At 37.3% G+C, this 15,782-nt stretch overlaps 1 protein-coding gene across 4 annotated transcripts in view; it reads left to right on the top strand.

Moving 5' to 3' along the window:
* The window catches only part of farp2 (FERM, RhoGEF and pleckstrin domain protein 2), a 44,844-nt gene that overhangs the window by 2,646 nt on the left and 26,416 nt on the right, over positions 1–15,782 (top strand). For all 4 annotated transcript variants that reach the window (XM_027147451.2, XM_027147453.2, XM_027147452.2 and 1 more), the window contains exon 3: positions 15,191–15,295. In XM_027147451.2, coding sequence (XP_027003252.1) covers positions 15,191–15,295 — 105 coding nt within the window. The remainder of the gene's footprint in view (positions 1–15,190; positions 15,296–15,782) is intronic.

Raw genomic sequence — 15,782 nt, 5'->3', positions numbered from 1 at the left:
TATAAAAGCAATGAGACGAGTCAGATGGAGTGCATTTATCATGACACAGCTGTGTTGTGTATGTAACGTGACAACTGTCACCTCACTGTGCTCCTCAAATCTTCTTTAAGATCACTGCAGACTGCACGTCCCACTCTGTCCCACTCTTAGCCCTAATGAGGCTGCTGGGATGGAGCAGCTTTACGAGCCATGAATCTATCCAGTGTAGCCTGGTGTAACCTTCCATCTGAGGGAAAACTTCAGACAAACATGTCTTAAATGTTTCAACATCAGCTTGCTTTGCTGGGTTAAATGATGGTGGTAGTTTAGAGCTTTAGGATCAGATTTCATTTTTTTTGCAGTGTTTTTGTGTAGGGCTTTAGACAACTAATTCATTCTTGAAGTTGAGGCTGAAAAATTGCATTGAAATAATAATCCATATATATAGATGGCCAAATATAAAGTATTAAAAAATATATAAAAAAAAATTAAGCATGTTTTGAACCTTAATAAATGATGCATGACCATTTTCTTATCAGAAAAAGAAAGCAGGCTTATTACATATTTTATTATTATTATTTAATGGAACACCTTAACTCATGTAGTTTTATTGCATCTGGCTACAGCTGTGCTGTGCTTATCTGATCAGACATGTGCCTTATAACTTTGACCTTAGCAGGAAAAGGGTGTGTATTTTTGAATGCAGGTGGTGGGCTGGATCTCACACTACGATGTGAATGTGTATTTGTCATTCATCACTCCTTCCACCCGTCAGATGTGAGGTGGAGAATAGAACAGGCCCATTACGTGTTAAAACACTGTTCTGGTCATGTCATGCAGGTGAATTAGGTGTTAAGTGCTGTGCGCTTGCCTGATCTGCCTTATCCTACTTTAGTACTGAGATACTAGAAATGAAATACTATTAATATAATACTAAACTGATGTAGTTGTGATATGAGAGTGGTTATCAGGCATAATTTTCAGTTTTCATGATGATACTTCACACATACTTGTACACTATGACGACACCTAAGTGATTGTCTCGCTGGGTGTCTCTTGTATGAACCTGGATATTTGTCTCAAGTGATCAAGCTACACTCACAAAATGGCATCCAAGTAGTCCACTAGGTACTGAATTAGAGAACAGATGCTGGCTCTTATTTCTCTACTGGGGTGAAAAAGAAGTTTCCATTTTTGTTTTGCGACTTAGGAAATGTTTCAGATCTGAAGGAGAGTCACTAATATTCATGATATGAAGCTAATTATGGCATAAAGTATCACTAATTTTCCAGTGCGAGACATCTGTATAGAAAATCACAGATATGTGCATCCAGAAAGGACTAAAATTTGAAAAATATTAGTTAAATTGACCTGTAGTTTTCTCAAAGATGCATGGAATAAAATCACCAACATGGCCAATCTAGATGGCGATTAAATGACCGAAGAAACAATTCATGGGAGAAAAGTTTTATTAATCACCATTAAAGGCCTGAATTATTTCCCCTGCATTTCAACACAAGTAAATTTGCGATTTGGTCTTTTTAAATATATGGATATTCAAGCTGATTGTGTTCTTTTTGGATTTCCAGACTCTCTTATGTCTCTTCTGTTGCCTTTTAAATGTGTTTCACAGATTTGAATAAAGCTCAAAAGCATTAGTTTACATGCACTTCTGTTATGTGAATTGTCTGAAGAAACACATAAAAAGGGATGTCATCGAGTGGCTGGAAAGCACACTCAAGTTATATTTTGTTCCAAAAACTTGTTTCCATCTCACATTTTCATTTCTAAGTCCTTTTTTAGCGATTGTCCATCTTTTTTAATCTACTATGTACATTCAAATTTAGTTTTTTTGTATATTTAATATTCTCATGTAGCAATATGTATAAAAACCACACAGTTCATTCTAGATGCTTCTGAAGTGATGTATGTGTTTAAGGCTGGATGTGTTGGGCAGGGCATGCCACTGCTCTAACTCTGGCACTAACCACTGCTGACCCAGAAAACCACGACTCTGCTCCCTCCCTCTTTTGGTCAGCTGGCTTGTAATTTGCCTTGCTGCCTAAACTTAGTCTCAGTAGCTCGAGCCCTGTTTCAGTTAAACCTCTGGTTTGTTTTGTGCTGCTTGCCTAAACAGTAGCTTTCACCAGTTCAGTTGTTTCAGTTTATTGTGCATTAAGTTGGGCAGGACACAATATATCATTTGCTGAATATCATCAGTGTTGTCTATAACAGAAGTGGAATTGTAGATCATCTTGGCATTGTCATGTCAGGGGCTCTAGATCGAAGTTCGCAGTCTAATCCAGAAAGGACCAGAGTGAGTGCAGGTTTTTATTCCAACCATGTGGAATCAACACCCCATAATATTCCGAAAGCCAAGTTGAACTTGCTTAAACCTGTGTAATGAAAACCTGCAGTCACATCGTCCTTTTTTGGATAATATTCGACAACCTGGTTCAGGAATTAATTTCTGTGTTTGGATGAATTGCACTATTAACCCACAAACCAACAAATCAAACATTTTGGTCCAAAAAGGCAGATGAATGTGAATGTGTCTTGCTCTATATTAAAGCCCAGTTGGTTAATGGTTAAGGATCAATTCAGAGTAACTATTGAAGTGTAGCATCGGAATAGTTGTATTTGGTCTTTAATTTATAGCCCTTAACTCAGGGTTTGTGGCTTTGTCGTACGTTGAAATTGAGGTTGCATCTTATAATTTCCAACCTCTGAAGTAAAAAAAACAATCAAAAACATCCCCCAGCTTACAATTCTTGCTTGTCAACTTGTCTAAGAGTGTTATTTATACACAATTATTTGTTTCTGAATAATCAATATACAGACACATTTACTAGTTAAATCTAAAACATATCGTACGCTGTTTGAGAAGGAAAATATCCATCAATCACAGCGAAGGTCATGCTGTCATTCCAACCTCAGAGGCCAAATCAGATGCGGTTTTACTTTTTGCATTTGCGTCATATATTGGGTACATAAATATTACTGCCTTTTATAAACTGAACTTTCCTAAAATGAAACCTTCAACTGAATCTTGTAAAGATTCGTAAAATGTAATATCAATTACTGTCCTTTTGCTTGTCATATCACTCCATGGCTTATTTTCTTATGTTGCAGAAGTGTGCCTTTCTCACTTTTCCTGTATGAGGCCTTGTTCACAAAACCAATAGGAAGTGATGAGGAAGCAGCACGAACAACATAGGCTTCCTGTCCCGTCTGTGCTTAGAGAAAATGTGCACGCCTCCATACAAATGATCTAACCCGACTGTCATAAACTAGCTTTACAATAAGCTTTGTGCGTTCTTTATAGAAATCGGACCTGTTGATTTATAAGTATATAAGTAGATTTATATAATGATATTTTATTTAAAATTCACAGAGCAGGTCTTATTCATTCCACACTGTCACAACACATATTTGTGTTTGTCTAACACACACACACACACACTGCTCTGCAAATCATGTGAGAGCTCAGCAGAAATTCAGGTGGAGACAGCATAGTGGTCGAGTGAGGAAGCGATGAAAGAAAAGTGGGACAAAAAATAGTGATTTTATTGTCTTTATGTCTACAGCAATAGTCAAAGTCTGGACAGGCAACTGATCTGTTTGGCAGAGATGGGGGACTCGAGTCATATGACTTTACTCGAGTCAGCAAATTTGAAACTTGAGACTTGCTTGACAAATATTAAAAAAAGAATCGACTTGACTTTGACTTGACATTCATGACTTGAGACTTACTTGCACATGTGTGCCTTACTCCCACCTCTGCTATTTGGTAATGCATAACTTCTTACGAAGCTGCAACACATGTGGTTGTGGTTTTTTAATTTTATTTCTTTTGTGTTCATAGATTTCTGTAGGTTTATTTGGTTTTCCTGAATGCAGCACAAGTATCCCAGATGTTCCTACAAACAAATTTAATGTTTTGTTCAGTGCCAGAGTTAAAAAAAGAAAAGCAATGAAACTGTACTCTTTAATTATTGTACTTGTTTATTCAATTGAGCGCTTAATTTATGTTCGTTTGAGTAAATAAATATGTTGTGTAAATTATCTGTATTGAACCGATCAACTAGTTTACTAGCTCAACAGAATACACTTGGTGTGCAAAGACATTTCCCACATGTTGGTTTTAAAATCAGTATTTATTAGAGTGGTGAGGATTTTGACCTCACGTTTAAACACATGCAGAGCAAAAACATGAAAGACAACCGAGTTTGAGATCTCTGTGTCTATGGCACAAACACAGCCGAATTTATAAAATTGTCATCAGTATCCTTACGGAGCTTTCATGTAAATATCATGGATTGTGTTCCTGTCGCTGACCTCCCTTTACCAGTGTTTATAGCAAGGTGATGAATGTCTGATTAACTCAGTTTTTGTGCATGACGGCCTGGAAGAAGGGCTACTGCAGTGGTGTGTCCTCTAAATTTGAAAGGTGCAGCGTTATACTAACTCCTACCTCCTTTGTTTTAAATTTGTAAGTCAAGTGTGTTTGAGAGCATTCTGTTTTTTAAGGTGGCAACTATGTGATGAGCAAACTCCTGTGAAATAAGGAATAGTGGTTATAAAGGCCAAAAAGAAACCCAACATACAATAGCAAGTCATAGCACCTGTTGCATGCAGAATGCCCATATCATAATCCAGTATATACTGTAAATCTTTTGACCTAAATCTCTCACTAATTAGCCATAACAGTAATGTTGCTGGTAGCTTTGTCAGCAGAGTTGACTGTTATCCCTAATCTTCACTGCCATATGTTGTGCCTGAGCTTTGCACAAAGGCACTCGGTTGAACTGAATTTGCATGGAATGTCATGAATGCGTGCGTCCAGCCGGCCGTGTGCTGTGCTAACCCTTGGAGGAATTTGTGAGGCCACTGCCGCTAGCTGGGGAGGGGGCCTGCGCCGTAGAAATGAGAATAGCCTTTACGTTAGCGTAGAACGTTTGTGTGTTGAGAGAGCGAGAGAGAGAGAGAACATCTAGCCTAATTAATAGAATCTGTGCGCAGAGTAGAAGTTTTGCCAAAAACAACACTGTGTGTGTTTATGGATGTTCAGAGAGAGAAGGAAGGAAGTACTGAAAGCAAGGAAGAGAAAGAAGAGGAGACGGTACTTTATCTCACTAATGACACCAAGCAATGGGTTATTAATACACTGCTTCTTGTGTCCTCCCTGCTTACACAGGCATTTTTATGTGCAAAGCACCTGGCAGGAGTTTCAGTCAGACAGCTTGGAAGCCAAGCTTTAATCCGAGTCCCAGGTTCCATTCAGTGTTTCATCTTTTGTTATTATTGAGAAGATGATTTGCAAGAACGCTGCAAATGATCATTTTTAAGGCGAACTGTCCGAGGAATCTGATCTTCGTTTGCTTTGCATACTTGTAATTAAATCATGACTATTTTTGTTCTTTGTGGGTGTCAAAGTGAAAAAAAAAAATACAAACTGCAGAGTCTGATCCTTGTTCTGATACAAGAGTTGAAAGAGCAGCACTGTTATCTGTTCCATAGCCATGTGTTTCTGCATTACAGGAAAAAAAGGAAAGTAATCCAATCTACTAGAAAACTATCGGGTTATGTTGTTTGAAATATTCCCATTAAGTGAGACACGTTGTCCAGATGATGTTTAGCAGGTATCACATGTCGGGTGGAAAAAAGCGAAAGAGACCAGTCAGCCGCAGACCAGACATTAAAGTGTCAGCATTTGATGCATGTCTATTGCCCTTTAAGAGGCTAGTAAATATTTACATGTTGATGTGTAGTGGTCCAATTTTAATTTTATTAAATGTAATATCATTGAAAATAATTTAAACAGTGCTTCATCCTGCACTCTGCAAACTGTATTTGCATGAATACCTTTCTGAGTTATGTCCACAAACATAAATCGTGTTGGTTATTGCAGAGCCTTAATTGTAGTTCACCGGTGAAAATCTTTCACAGATTAAAATGTTCATTACCTCAACATGTCCAACTGTGACCTGTGACACGTCTTGATGTCTTTAATCATTATTTTTGTCTAAACATTAAACATTGCAGCCTGACTTGTTAGTACTGCACATCTCAGTCTGTATCTGCATTGTTTTCATGTTGGTTCATGCTGGTTTGAAGGAGCAGCCTGGCTTCAGCCCCCTCCCACATCTCTCTACAACCGAGGGCATTGCATTACAGGACAGCGGAGAACACTAGCTCCTTTCATGCAGCACTTCATTACAACAGTGTGTTGCTTTCCCTGTCTGCAACTTATCCAGATGAAGAGTAGGGCATTGGGAAGTTTTTTGTGTGTGTCTGAATTTCAATTCTTTGTGAATGTTTATGTGGCTGTTTGCTCAGCTAACACATGGGAAACATGGATCCTTATTGGTCATTGTGTAAATATGAGGCTTATAGAGTGATATCGTTGTTTTAATCACTTGGCCACCATTGGTAAACATAATTATTAATAGTATGGGTTGATCACGCTGCACAGGGAAAGGAGCAACTTCTTGAAGGGGATGAAGTGGGATTGTACTAAAATAAAAGCTTGAACAGCTTATTTTCTTAATATACTCCTTTTCAGTCTTGGAGCTTAAAGTTTGTTTGTTTAATTATACAAGAATCCCCACAGCAGCTATGTTTTTAGGGGTTGTATTTGCACAACATTACACACCAGGGCCTGTATTCATAAAGACTAAGTATTATCTCAGAGAGCTCATAATTTAGCTTAAACATTTCTATCTAGGAATCTTATCTTAAGAGTGATTCAGGACCAATCTCTGAGCAACTCTGAGCAAAGAAAGTAAAACAACCTTTATCTTGAGAGGACGTGGGGCTAAACCTGGGTATGACACGTGCTTTTGAAGACCGTGATTGGTTGTCCAATAAAAAAGTAGCAGTGCTTTTAAAATCTGGTCTATTATAAGTCTTCACTTTGTTTTTATGTTAAAATATTTAAGCCTATATCGTGTAGGGGTTATTTTTCTGATTGATCATAGTAGAGATGCGCTAACATCTAACGATCTTATAGCATCTTATTAACTTACTATCGTTATTAAATATTGTATAAAATACATTTCTTCTCCCTCTTCATTTTTTGGACATTTTCTCCTCTGCTAAAGAAACCATAAACTCTTAAAAGTCCTCCTCACAACTTCTAACACTTTTTAACCTTATGAGCTCTTTTAAGGGTTAAGATGCTTTATGAATAACTTTTATCTTTACTAGGATCTTCTCCTTAGTTTTAAAGGGAATCCTCACCTTGTAGTATGAAGACCATCATAATGTTCTCTAAACTACTTTACATTTCTCAAAGCTTTACATATATAAAATACTTTAGTCCAATAAGCCCTGAAATATATTGGTGGTGTTCTGGAATATTAAAACACACAATTGTCTTGTTGATCATGTTTAAAAATTAGTTTGTTGTACCTAGACGTCATGCAAAAAGCTTTATAAAGATTTAATCAACCACTGACATGTAAAAAATGACCCAAAACTAAAAAGAGGGTATCATTTAATGCTTGACCCCCTCAGTGAGTTAGGTGTTTTTGATCCAGGGTAAGTGACCATAGGAAATAAGGCACCTGGAGTCACTCTAAGAAACTGTTACTGGGAATTGTAAGTGTTTCCTTTTATCTGAGGAATGGTGGATAGCTAAATGAGCTTGCTAATACTGAGATGGATTTGATGCTACATTCCAACATTTCTATGTTTCCTTTCAGTGAAACCATACAATTGAAAATGAAAATTTACTGCTTCAGGTCTTTACAGATTTTGTAGGCTAGAGTCGTGTCTGTCTTCATGCAAACCACAAAGAAAAAATAACCGATCCTCACAGCAGATTATTTGTTCACAGAATTTAAGATGCCCCATATAATTCTGATAAATTGCCCGCAGTTCAACCCAATAACATGTCACCAAAGGTCTGGCACAAGCATTATTTTAACAACAGAGATTTTTCACATGCTAAATTATTAATTAAAAATTTTTTTTAAAACAATGGAAATGTTTGAGTGTTAATAAGGGAAAATGTTTGTACTTCTCTTAACTCTTTCTGCCAGCACTCTAAGACCTCGGAATTGAGTTTGGTGTTGAGTTTCGGAATTGATGGCACTTCAGCAAGCCTCTGTCTTTTACTAAACTTCATGTTAAAGGCCCATCTCAGTGGGCTGCAACATGTAGGCTGAGCTACTCTCACCGTTGTATGCTCATTTCTGTGCCGGTGTCTTTGAGTTGTCGGGGAAACGGGCTGATTTGTTTTTTTTTGTTGTTGTTTTTTTACATTCCTTGCATGCAGAATGAGCTTCATTTGTGTGCAGAATTGTCAGAAGCGTTTATTGTCTCAGTGACAGCGTGAGAACACGGTGGAAATTTCACACACCACTGTGGGGTTTAACCCCTGCTTTCAACTGTTTTGTTACCTTTTTTTTTTTGTTCACAAAAGGTCTGTGATTTGGTGCCACTGTTTTAAGATGGAGCTAATAAGATCTGTGTAATAACTTCTGCATTAGGATTGTGTCCCCTGCATGAATAGGTGATTCAGTATCAGTGAGGAGTTTTTATATTTTGACTGCAAAACATTATCTTGAAATGTTCAGCTGCTCTGTGCTTTGCAGCACTTTGAGCTATTCATCTATTCGACAGGATGCTCCTTCATCCCGGTGTTCATTGATTGGCTGCAGTACAGCATTAGAGATTAACTAATAGGTGAAATGCAGTGTTAAAGGAAACAGTTTGTGCTTTTCAAGATTACAGAACTGGAATAAAACAACGTTTAAATAACTGAGACTTTTTGAACATCTGTGAAACTTTTATTTAAAATAATAAATAAACTTAATAAAACTTTTTATTGGTATTTTATTGTTTATTTGTACTGTATTTTTTATTATTATCTTATCAATTGGGCATAATTGTTAGTTGTCCTTACATTTGGATTGGTGGCTTGGTATTCTATGTTGGGGTGTCATGGCTTTTCCATATGATTAGGTTTAAGCAGAAGCCTTAGTTTGGTTTCTAATTCCAGCTTGGCATGACTTCTCTAGCTCCAGATGCCCCCTGCGTGCTTGCGCACACACACACACGCTCTCATTCTAGGCTAGCTGAGCTTCTGCCATATGACACAATTACTGTAACAAATTAGACACAGCACTTGGAAATAAATTGAAATCCCTCAGCTTGTTCTTGATTGCTCCCCAAGAGTTGGATCATAATTTTGGGCCACTCTTACTTTGGTGTTGTTCGAGCATCAAAGTATGACAGATCAGCTCTTTGAGCAGGGCCCAGTATTGGCACAGTTTGGGATTGGAACTGGAGGACGCCTGGAGTCTGAACCCGCCAGAAAGGTCCATTTAATATTTATATTCAGAGTATAGAGTAACTATATTGGATGCCAAAGATTTTTAATTTTATAGGTGAGGAAGAACATTGGGTCAGTGTTAAAAACACTCCCTACTGTCTGCCGCATATTTGAATAAATTTGCCTCTTAGTTCCTTTCTCTTTTTCCCTTCCAGAGTAGTATTTTTTCAGTTCAATGCTTTTGTGTGTGTGTATGTGTGTGTGTTCGTGTTTGTTCTTGTGTGTTAGAGGCTGGAATGAGTGAGCGTTGAATCTCAGTAAGACCTAGTTCAAGTATATTTAATCTCTTCTCCATGATTGCAGACTATTTTACTACATTGTACTCTGTAGGATCCTCTTGCTTCAGGCATCACGCTAGGATTGTGTTTTCACTGGTGTACATGCCAGTAAAGTTTTTACACAAAAGCTGTAAAATAATAATGTCAAATGTCAGTGTGTCTTGCCATTATGAGAATATGAGGGAAAATTACTTGCTATTTGCAAAAGAGATAGCAAGGGATAGAAAAGGGAAAGCAAGGGATAAAACAGGACAGGGCATGTTGTTTGGGGAACATTATATGGTGGTGTGTTGTACCCTGATGTCAAGGAAGTACTGTTACTATACTGAAATGGATCATTTTCAAATAATATTGTATCCCAACGTGTGTTACTGCTTTTATACTATAGCATTTTGGATATGACAATTGGATTTTTTTCATTTATAATGTTTAATATTGTAATATCTAATATCACAAGTTATAGCAACTAAAAGCAATCATTACCTCACCTTACTCTTTTTATTTTTCTGCAAAGCACCGACAACCAAGACCAAGTGAAACACCTTATAAAAAGCTTTGGCATGTAAATGAGAATAATTATTTTCTTTCTTAAACAACATTTTTTTTATCTGTGCATTTTTTTAAGGGTAATTGCCTTTGCAAGAGTTTTGTATGTGACAGAAATTATTGTTTGAATTGCAGTCCGCAGTATTTTCAGAGCTGTGTGCTTACAATAAAATAAATCGACAGCTCCTGACCAAATAGATTTAAGAATTAAAAAGTACTGCAGTATAAAAAGGACTAGAGTTGGTATGCCATTTCTTGCTCACATAAGTTATTAATCTGGAACAGTGAAAGATATCACTTGGGGCTGAATGCTTAGAGCATGGCATCACTTTCTTTTGCAGCATCACTTTTTATACTGTTACAACATGAGTAAGCAGTACAGTATTTTCTGACAAGAATTAGGTTCAAAGAATAAATGTCATTAAAGTGGTTTACTTTAAGGACAAATTCCTTTAAACGTTTTCTGTGATTTGTCGTTTTTTGGTACTGTTTATGCCCAAATCAATTCATAGCTGAAATCGGTTTTGTTTGTAATGTTGCTTTCATTTAATTATAATAATATCCTGCTTTCCCCGATTAACAAGGTTTGTTAAATTGCATTGTGTCTTGTGAATGGGAATCTGTGGATCAGATTTGTTAGAGTACTGACCATACTGTACAAAACACCCTATCTCATCATCAGACAACCTTGTTCTGATGAACCTGACCGACAGGACAGCCTAAGATGTAGGAATTACTCATAACCTGTTTGCTGGAGTAGGTCAGAGGTAAAGTATGTAGAGTCTGAGGAAAGCTCATAATCGCTTAGCTCAACTCAGTTCAGGTCAGGTGTTGGGAAACCATGACCTTTTGGATATTTCACTTGCCTTAACAAAACAAAATAACGCGTATACTTCAGTTAATACAGTTATACTTTAGTTAGACAGAATCCCTATTCAGGAATTCAGTATATTTAAAATGATTTTAAGAATGTATTATTTTTTGTTAAAGCTGGGTTTGTATTTTGACTCACCTGTAGTACACATGCTCTTAAATAGTTAATCATTCACAAATAGGGCTTCTTATCATTCACTGTATGAACCTGTTCAGGTTTCCTCCATGGTCTTTGTACAAATCCATGGACTGCCTCCATTTAACCTTCAATTTCTTAGCTGTGCTTGGCTTGCGTGCTGTTTCAGATGCAAGATATATCTTTGGTTGATGGTGTGACGTAAGCTGATAGACAAGCACCAGGAAGCTAACATGAACAGGTTAAGGAAGTGAATGTTATTTCCTGTTTGTGATTCATTAACTTTTTAGGTGTCCAAATCGAAGACTTAAGACTCAAATCCCGAAACCGGATTAATTACACTAAGCCGACATATTGAGATCCCCTAAAAATTGGTAAATAATATATTCTAGACGACTGGAAATATTATAGTCATCTGATATACCTGCTAACAGCCAGTTATATTGCTAGCAAGTGATCTGAAGCTAGTTGCAATTAAATGACAATGGACCGGTCTTTCCTTTATTTTCAGGATAGAAATAATTATGGGCTAATTATTTAAATTATTATCAAATAATAGATCATAAAATTGTGAACAGTGAAACAAGTAAGAATTTCTGCGTTTATGTCCAGTTTTTTGTCAAGTACCCATGACTGTAGTACTAAAGTGCTGAGCATAATAGAATAATAGGTTTAAGGTGCTACGGGTGTGGTTAGGTGTTTAGACGGCGAGAGCCACTGGCTGTTCAACCGGGTTTTAAGTGTGTGAGAGGAAAATGGCACACCAGCTGGAGTGTTAAGACATGCCTCAACACAGCTTTCCCCTCTAACAGTGTGGAATTCTGCCATCGGCTCTCTCACTCAAGTCCAGGTCACATTTCATTCCACAAACATCGCTCTCTAGCTAAACTTACACACAGGCCCAACACACACCTCCCTTTCAAACCCCTCCCTGTGCCAGGTTGGAGCTTGTCTCTAGTATCCGCACAGCTGTGCATGTGTCACTAGAGGCTCACCTCCGGCATTACACACACAATATCTACCCGATCTGTAGGAGTAATCATTGTCCTTATCTATATATAAACGTATATTTAAATATCCATGCTTTATTGCATGACAACTAATTGGTGTTTGTTTTATAAATTCAACAGGATATGCTAGTGACGATGTTCTAAGCGAGACGCGAGTGATGAACATCTCAAAGTGAATTCTACATATTTTATAAAACATTTAAGGTTCAGCAACAGAAAGATGCCTTCATTAACTCTTTTAGGTAAACTATAGCGATGGGACGATGGACATTATGGAAATGTAACCACCGGAAATCAACATTTATTTTATTATGCATGTAATGCTAAAGCATTTTTTGAACACCATAGGTACCAAGATGCACAGCCCGAGGAGTTACAATGTATAGAGACAACACAATGTCCATGTGATTGCATTCTTTCGTGAAGCGCCATCTCCGTTAGCTCTGAATAACCTATTAGCTCCAGATGCTAATGATCAACAAACAATAGAAGTTATACACTTGTACAACTATGTAGCTTTTAAATAATACAAGGTACCTAGGTAGCTAGGCAGGTAGAAAAACGCTCTATTTCTGGTTAAAATGATGCCTTTGCTATCGCTTCTTTGTTTTCAGTTGATCATCTTCAAAGTGCATTGGTCAGAGACTCTTTTTTTTTTTTAAATATTCAGTCAAATTTTTGGGAGAATTGAGAAATTTACTTCTCTTTTTAATTTATAGTGATGTTGTAGTACAGGTTTTTCTGCTATATTAAACCTGTCATTTGAGTCTGTCTGTCTGTCCTTTTCTTTTTTTGTTTTATTTAACATGCAGTTTGATCTGTGCTGTTCTTTCAGTATGGTTATGATGTTTGTACTGCATTGTAATTTGCTTGGTCTTGTCATTGTTTCCACTCATCTGTGAGGTTTCTGTTTCTAAAAAAAAAAAAGTTTCTGTCATCTGTGAAGCTAATAACATTTCGTAAAAAAAAACAGTTCCTGCCAGCATTTGGCGATAATGTTGGCGACCACTATGTTTCTTCTGATTAAACAGCATGGGTCTGCATATCAAATTAAACATTATTATATATATAATTTTTATTTTCCACTCTGTACAAGAAAAGGAAAAGCAGCCTATTAATCCTGGTGGTCCTCAGGGCAACTAAAAATAAAAACTAGCCCAGGTAATCCATTTGTCCCAGTGCTCTGTTCACCCCCCCCAACCCCCCCCCCCCCCACCTTGTCGCTATATAGACTTGATGGTGTGAAGCCAAGGAACTAGTGGAACATGCAATGAGATCATCCTGACTAAAAACATGCATGTGAGGACATCCTCCTGGAAATCACCGTTCCCTTGTTTTCACAGCAGCAGGGTTATGAAACTGAGCCTTGTTAGTTGAGAGTTGTGTCTTTTGAGTAATAAGCAATTTGAGTTTAATCTCCTTCACCAGCATTGCCTCCCGTAAAACACCAAAAGTCATAATATTGGGGTTGTCAAGTGTTCAGACTTAACAAATGTACCCGTTTTTTATTTTTTACATTTTTAGTTGCCTGCTGAATTGAACCTACAAATGAATTTACTTCGAGCAAAAATATATGCATGTTAAAAAGGTCAGAATGGACAACTGCTTAGTAATACACACTCCCGAGGCTTTTGTCCACTGAGGCTTTTTTCACAAGTTAAGTTAAAATTGTGGTCTGTTCAACATGGATATTAAAATGAATTGTAATACTAATTTATTTAACAATTACAAAATCACACAAGCATGTCTTCATAAACTTTACAGGTCCTTACCAAGATAAGCCCATAAAGATTTATGAGAAAAATGGAAGGGGTGCCCCTCTGGATAGGTGGAACGTGTGGTAGATGACAAATGCAGGGACCAGCTAGAGGGCATTTGTAGATTTAACCCGCATTGTAATTACACATTAAAGGAGGAGGCATATCCAAAGAGGAACCACAATGTCAGAAGAGGTTTAAAGTACACAGTGGAGCTTTAACCATGAGCAACAAATCGATCATGTGCTCAAAACCATGTCCGAGTATAAACAGTACTGCGGTTCAGATCATGCTCCATGATCGTGAGACCCAGTGTTCCCATAATGAACTAGACAACCTTAATCATAGACAATTTTTCCATTTTTTTTCTTGCGCTTGTTGTTTAATTTGCTAATATGATCTAAAGTTTGTTTACATTTTTTTTCCACAAGAAACCTGAAGACGCCTATGTTTAAGACTTTAAAATCCCAGCCGTACCTTCATCACTGTAAACGACTTCTACTAAATAATTTGTTGCTGTTACTGAATAATGTGCTTTAAGATGAATACGTAAATAATACACCGATTAATACCCTGAGATGTTAAGGAGTTAAAACAAATCCAAACCCTGCCCATGCACTGGATTTAAAAATATACTCAACATTGCAAACAGATGTCTTGCTGTGTAATTTTCTCAAAAAGTCGTCGACTGGCATCCAAAACCCAAACTGCAGTGTGTTCTCGCTACATAGCAATTAGTCCTTCATTTTGTGAACGCAAAGCCCAGGGCATTTCAGAAGCAAGCATTCTGCAAAAAAAAAAGGTTTTTCCCGTTTGTTGAAAGTGGAGCCATTTTATACCAAAGCTGTCCACATGATTTCTTTCCCCAGGGTTTCTGCTCAGGACAATTCATAAAATATTTTCATATTTTTATTGACTGCCAATAACCTCATACATTTATACACTGTGCCTCAGTCCCTGTCACTTTCCATAATCACCAACTCAAATAGACAGACATATACCTAATAGGTATTTAGAGTATAATAGGTGTCAACATCAAGTTGTCACGTTCAAACCTACTCAGTTTAACACTGTGATTGTTGACTACCTGCCTTCTGAATGAAATACAGTAGTACAGTATTGTATAATGTCACAATAGTCGGTTATCATTACAGGATCTTAAATCCTGCTTGAAATTGCCCACGTGTGAAGATCTAATAATGGGACACACTTATTTCACAATGTTTTCCTTTTGTCTCTCCTTCTTGCTCCTGTCTCTGTGTCTTCTACAGGCTAAAGCAGATGGACAGACCCTTCTCAATGATGTGTATCGCAGGATAAATCTCATCGAGAGCGATTACTTTGGTCTGGAGTTCCAGAATGTACAGATGAACTGGGTAGGTGGCAGCGTGTTGAACAATGCCCCAGTGTGCATGCTGACAGAACGAGTCTCCAAAATCTCCAGCTCCAGTTTTATAACCTCATATGTACTGCCTTTGGGCTTCGGGGGTTTGGTGGTCTCTCTCAGTTATAGCTGTAAAGCTGTCTGGCTCTGAATAAAGCAAGTAGAATATGATGTATTTTAAAATATATCTAAAATTGACAAAACAAGGAGGCTTCAGGAGCTTGCAGTACAGTGAGAAGCAAACACATGTAAAAAGATTGCTAGAAGAAAATGGGGGAAAAAATAACAATATTGTGGTATACCTGTAAAAGTAAGTATATGGAAGGCATACCTAAAAGTGCAACTGTGTGTATTGTCTGTAACCCAATCACTGAATATTTAGTAAAAAAAAAAAAAAAAAAAGGTATATGTTTATGAAGAACGGGTAAAGTGCTGTCTGGACAAGGGCACATCTCTGTGGAGGAAAGGTGTGGCAGCAA

This window comes from Tachysurus fulvidraco, chromosome 5 (assembly GCF_022655615.1).
Source record: "Tachysurus fulvidraco isolate hzauxx_2018 chromosome 5, HZAU_PFXX_2.0, whole genome shotgun sequence".
NCBI lineage: Eukaryota > Metazoa > Chordata > Actinopteri > Siluriformes > Bagridae > Tachysurus > Tachysurus fulvidraco.
The sequence above is the reverse complement of the archived record's forward strand: the minus strand, read 5'-3'. Positions and strand labels throughout refer to the sequence as shown.